Source organism: Punica granatum, chromosome 2 (assembly GCF_007655135.1).
Source record: "Punica granatum isolate Tunisia-2019 chromosome 2, ASM765513v2, whole genome shotgun sequence".
NCBI classification, from domain to species: Eukaryota; Viridiplantae; Streptophyta; class Magnoliopsida; order Myrtales; family Lythraceae; genus Punica; species Punica granatum.
In genome coordinates this window covers 15,630,330-15,636,265 of record NC_045128.1, presented here as the reverse complement: position 1 = coordinate 15,636,265, position 5,936 = coordinate 15,630,330, and the positions used below count along the sequence as shown (strand labels likewise).

At 35.7% G+C, this 5,936-nt stretch overlaps 1 protein-coding gene across 2 annotated transcripts; it reads right to left on the bottom strand.

Moving 5' to 3' along the window:
- Window positions 1-1,959: 1,959 nt before the first annotated feature.
- Window positions 1,960-4,211, bottom strand: LOC116197642 (protein TIFY 10b-like). 2 transcript variants are annotated; one of them, XM_031527834.1, is made up of 5 exons: window positions 3,827-4,211; window positions 3,056-3,194; window positions 2,673-2,938; window positions 2,521-2,578; window positions 1,960-2,337 (listed from the first exon to the last, which is right to left on the bottom strand). In XM_031527834.1, exons 1-5 carry the CDS (start codon window positions 3,966-3,968, stop codon window positions 2,232-2,234), a joined length of 711 nt encoding a protein of 236 aa, XP_031383694.1. In that variant the 5' UTR covers window positions 3,969-4,211; the 3' UTR covers window positions 1,960-2,231. The 2 variants fall into 2 exon arrangements, with proteins under 2 accessions (XP_031383694.1, XP_031383693.1); XM_031527833.1 differs by having other exon boundaries at window positions 1,975-2,337; window positions 2,521-2,581; window positions 3,827-4,209.
- Window positions 4,212-5,936: the final 1,725 nt, after the last annotated feature.

Genomic DNA, 5,936 nt, shown 5'->3' with positions numbered 1-5,936 from the left:
AGAAAGTAATGAATAGTTAAGAAAAAGTAATGATTGTGTTGTTGAATTGTGAAAAAAATAATAATAAATAGTTGAAAGAATATAATATTAAAAATTTAATTGAATGATTAAAAAAATTTAAATAATAATAATAATTGTGCTATTGAATTGAAGATAAATAGAATTAAAGTGAAGTAGAGTTAAGTAAGTTAAGAGTGCGTTTGGATTGAGAGTTGAGTTGAGTTGCGTTTTGATTTTCCTTGGTTTGTAATGATTGTCTTCTTGCCTTATGAGAAAAAGTGTGAAAAAGTCCTAAATAATTGAGCGCCCCTCCTGATTCCGTCCTGATTGTGTTGTTGAATTGTGAAAAAGTCCTGCCTAGTTGAGCGCCTTTCCTCTTCCCCCTTGCCTTGAATGGTTCCCCCCCTTTTCCCCCTGAAAAAAAGTAATGATTGTGATGTTGAATTGAAGATAAGTAGAATTGAGTTGAGTTGAGTTAAACATTATTTCAAATCCAAACACACCCTAAAAAATTTCTTTAACCAAACAGGTCTAAGACTTTGTAACTGGAACTGGGACACAAATTTTCCATCTATCTAAAAGTACAGAGATATTGCCGTAAGAAGGACAAGCACCAAATGATTTTTTTTTTCTATTCACAAAACTTGAATTCAAAATCTTATTTAAAAAGTACAAGTACCGAATTATTTGAATTAGCCCACATTAGTTATATATACCAATATTTTGATTTATTTTTCATTATTAATAGTAAGTTGAAATTGGATATAAAAATTAATACATGGAATACTTTCAAATCAGAAAAAAAATAAGCTATTTGGAAATATATTTTCAATTGAATAATAGAAAATTTATGATATTTTAATTTATATAACGACTAAAACAACTAATTTCTATTTTAAAATGATATAGAATAGTTTTGAATTACATTAATTGTATCCCTATCTAATAAATAAATTTTTCGACCTCCGTGGCATCGCCCGGGCAATTTCCTAGATAATAGCAATAGTAAGAACAGCAATGATGATGATGATGGAACCGTGGGAACTTTAGCAGAATCAATTGGAGTAATTATTCTTTCTCAAACATTCCTTTGCTCCTCTACACGCTTTAATTATACTAGATTGTCCATACTCACGTATCGAATTACACTACATAGACGCGCAAAGACTCACACTTGCGCGAGTATAATGTGACACCTTGACGGTGGGCATATGAGAAATTGAAGAAGGAAGACGTAAGGGATGATAATCAAAGTAAATTGTTTGAAGTGATTTTGGCTTTTATTTCCCTTAATAAAACTTTATTTTTAAGTAAATCAACTCGATTAGATTCGAATTGAATTAATCAATATTCATTAAATTTTTAATGACCATGGTACAACTCCTGAAAAACATAAAGAATGATGAGGAAACTGGAAGGTGGCCCTGGTGGTGCGTGGGAGATAGTATAAAGACAATTTTAACCTTGTGAATGTTTATTTTTATTTAATGATTTAAGGATAAAAAGTGGAGTAAAGAACCGTTTGATTTTAGAATTGAATTAAATTAAATTTTAATTTTAATTAATTTATAATAATTATGTTATTAAATTATGAAAAAAAATATAAAAAATAATGAATATTTAAAAAAATAATAATTGTATTGTCGAATTGTAAAAAAAATGAATGATTTAAAAATTTTAATTTAATGATTAAATTTTTTTTAAAAAAATAATAATTGTATTATTAAAATAAATTTAAAGTGAAGTAAAATTGAGTAGAATTAAAAAAAAATCTTTAACCAAAAGGCTGAATTTTGTAACTGTAACTGGCACACCAAATTTTCCATCTACCTAAAAGTATAGAGATATTGCCGTGCCGTGTGAGGACTATGAGGACAATTGTAAAAAGTGAAAGAAAAGCCGAAAGCAAGGAAAAGAAGTCTCTACAAGTATATTTACAATTGATTTGATTAGTCAAAAAGCGCAGACCACAAATTAATAATAAACTAATAAGCACTAAACCACGATAACATAATAAACTTGTACATATACACTAAACAGAGGCAAGACAAGAGGAAGCCACTACAGAAGCAAACATACTGAATGAAGCCAACCAATTTAGATGATTAATTAATTAGTGGGGCTCAATCGATCGCACTAAATGCAAACAAGAGCCTTAATAATTCTGAAACTAAATTAAAAGAAAACAAAATGGTTCTTTATATGCCTGATAATGGTAATTTCTGCTCCAACTACTGTGTTGGTTGAGCAGCTAAGCCGAGCCACGGCTTGCTCTCGGACGGCTTCGGCGGAGTAGCCTCCGAGGTGGCCCCTGCATAAGGTGATCTTGCTGTGACCCTGCAGCAAGAATTGCGAGAGATAAGCAACATAAAATTAACAATTCAATAACAATTTAGGAAAAACAAAATAAGAATACAGTAGAAACTATATAAAATTTTGCAGGGGAAAATAGGATTTTTAATGTGGCTTCATTGGGGTTGCTTGTATATATTATTTCATCGATTTGATTGCAACTCTTACCTGTCTTTTCGTTTCTCCAGGAATCGGTGAAGCGAGGCTCTCCGAGCAATGGGCAGATCTGCTATTAAAGTTCAAACATAACCCATAAGCAAATTATGAATCGGTAACAAACATGCTATTCGATAAATAAGGTTCCTATAAATAAGACTCACCACTAGCAATGGGTTCAGCAGGGCGGTGAATCCGGTCATGGATCGAGTTTTGAGAAAACATGCCACCAGGCCTCATCGAGTTTTGGGCCAAGTTCGGGCCGCCGAAAGCAGCCAGGTGGGGGTTTGAGCCTGTGGAAGAGCTCGCCTTGCTTGCCAACATCATGACCTCTTTCGCCTTATCGGCTGGGAAATCGTTGAACACGATCACTTGGCCTCCGTAAAAGATGGTCATCGGGGCCGTCCCCAGCTTCTTCTGAGTGGCCTCACTGCAAAACAATTCAGAAACACCAATCAGTCGAATACCCGCAAAAGTACTCCCAGATCCGGTCTCTGATGCGTTCAAAAAGATAACTCGTATACATTTAGGCTTCAGTTGGACTCACCTTGAATCAACCCTCTTACACGAATCTCCCTTCCCGTTCGGGAACAAGTCCATGGACTTTACGGCAGGCTTCTCATTCACCGGGAAAAGATTCATCGTAGCGGCGGGGGCCGCAACGGGCTGGAACATCTCAGGTACACCTGAGAAATTGCCATAATAAATGAAATGATACATCAATTTAGATTTCCTTAAAACAGAACAATAACTCCCCAGAAAGCAAATACTCAACTCAGTAACAAAAACGGTACCAGGTGCCAGCTTTTATAGAGGCAATTTGTTAAGAATATGATGGAGGGAATTTCTCAACTGACTCTTAACTCCCACGTAGAAATAGAAAACAACCTCAGACTGAGAGAATGTCAAAGCAAATGAGATACTTACGGGATCTAAGCATGGAATATGTACTAATTCGTTGACTACAGTAATTTACAGAGCAGATCCCTTTTAATTTAACAACACCCAACAACAGAAACGTGTCGAGTTCAACCGACCGATGTTAATGGATGCTTGCACATTTCGGGACCAGAATGAATTATATCACTTCAACAAATTGGCCTCCATGAAATCCCAAACATGTCTAATTATTCCAAGAAATTAAATTCCATTTGACTAGGTCGCAATCAGTAAGGCCGATGAAAAATCTTGTTCTTGGAACCCATGAAAGGCCATTAGCTAACCAACGGGAAAAAAAAAAAAAAAAAAGGGGGGGCAGAGACATGGTGAGCGGATTCAATCTCGGCTAGGGTGATGTTTGATGGGTAGAAGAAGTTACCGTTTCCGTTCAGGCCGAGGCTGACGTCCCCGAAAGTGCCCTTCTCCTTCAAGTACTGGCTGAGAAGGCTGCAGGTCTGGGAGAAGCTCGGCTTCTCGGGGAGGACCTTGCCGGAAACCGTCTGGGAAGATGAAGACGTCATGTCGGGCAAAGGGTAGGAATCCCTGAGGTTAGCGTGCGACACTCTGGCGGTCCAGCTGCAGGAGCAGAGCTGATGGGCAAGATTGAGGCTTTAGTGGGTATCTGCTGTTCATTCAAATGGACTTTTATCATCGAAGACGGGGCTTCAAGAAACAGACACAGAGAGAGAGAGAGAGAGAAGAGGGGGACGAGGTTGATTTGATTAATTGGGTGGGGGTGTTGGGTGGAGTTAAAATAAAGCACGAGGAATATGTGGGGAGTCTTAAAAGAGTGCAGACAGCTTCCTTACAGCTTCCGAGGTCTTCTCCCCCCATTTTTTTTATTTTTTAATATCCTTTTTTGTATTTGCTATATAATATTAATTTTTTTTTATTTTTTGTTTTTTTTAATCATATCATTTCGGGCACGTGTTAATCAAGTCTGACAAAACGGCTCTTGGGATCGGTTGGGGTGCCCTTCTTTTCTTTGAATTCCAAACAGTACCGTTCCACGCTCCTCTCCTCAATAATTATACTTTTATAAGATGTGACGTGCCGAAACATCTCATCTCATTTGCAATTGCGGTGCACGTGCATCTACGGAAACCGCGTCGTATTCTAGGCCGTTAATTACTGAGTCGCCTTCTTCTTTCCCTTACCGGAGGCAATCTAACGGCTATCGAGCAGGGTATACGATGCGTCTGCATCAATGGTGCCATAGGATTTCTCTTGAAAACAACTCGAATTGTCTCGCAATCCACGATCTTATAAGTTTCAAAAGAATCAACTTCTTAAAAATAGCTTTTGCATAGGGCAGAACTAGAACTACATGTAGTTGGCATTCCTAGCAACTAATCTATTTTCGGCTGGACAATTTCATGTGTAGTCCTTGGGTCCACCAATATGAGCGTGGTCGATAGGATCTTATCCTTGTCACGTCAGCAACTCCTTCAAACATTGACGAAAAAAGTGACGCCGGGATAAATTTGGAATAATATGCAAATAAATGAACATTTTTACGTAAATTTTTAAGTCGTGAGATAAATTTAAAAAAAGTGTCAAATAATGGGATATATGGTGTAAAAATATTTCTTTTTTTTAACGGTAAATGAGAGTTGCGAGTGATAAATTCAAAAGAAAGTTTACTTTTATATTTCTATAAATATTTTGACAATCTTGAGTATGAGTTCTATCTCATGAAGATTTGTAACAATCAATTAAGCATGAGATAAATTCAAGCATAGGCTAGTTCATTGGTAACTTCGGATAGCTGCTGCACGACCCATAAGGTCTCTTTTTGATGAAAAGGTCCGAATCATATTCTTTTCTGTACATGATAAACTTGATGTTTGAAAGTTATTTTACCCAACCATTCCTTTTAATCGAATAATGCACCTACTAATATTGCGATGTCACACCATATACATGTATTCTATTCTAATAAATTGAAAAAAAAAAGAAGTATAATGTTATTGTAACTTTATATTTTCGAAATTACTCTTTGTTTTTCATATTTCTCAATCCACCCCTTTTTTATGAATTTTCCCTTCACCTCTCTTCCTTGTTTTACGTCCATCCCCCTCCCTCTTTTCCGTATTTCAATTTTTTTTTCATATGAATCTTCGTATTCAGAAGACCAATTGCATCCTGACTAATCCAGTCGAATCAGGTCAGCTATCTAAGGAGTAAAACTCTATCGGTGTAGATTTTTTGCATTCACAAGAATTTAAATTCGAAATCTTATTTAAGCGGAACAAGCACCGAACCACTTCAATCAACCTATGTTTTCAATCTTAGTTATATTTAATTGATTGTTTTTATTCAAAATTAATTTCTTAAATTTTACATAGAAAATAGAAATATACAATAAAGTTCGTATGTAAGTCGTGGGTGTACCTCTATAATTTCACAAAATAACTTTACATAACATCAATTAATCTGCACAACACCATCCAGAGTGCCTATACAATTTTAGGAATTGAAATTAAGTT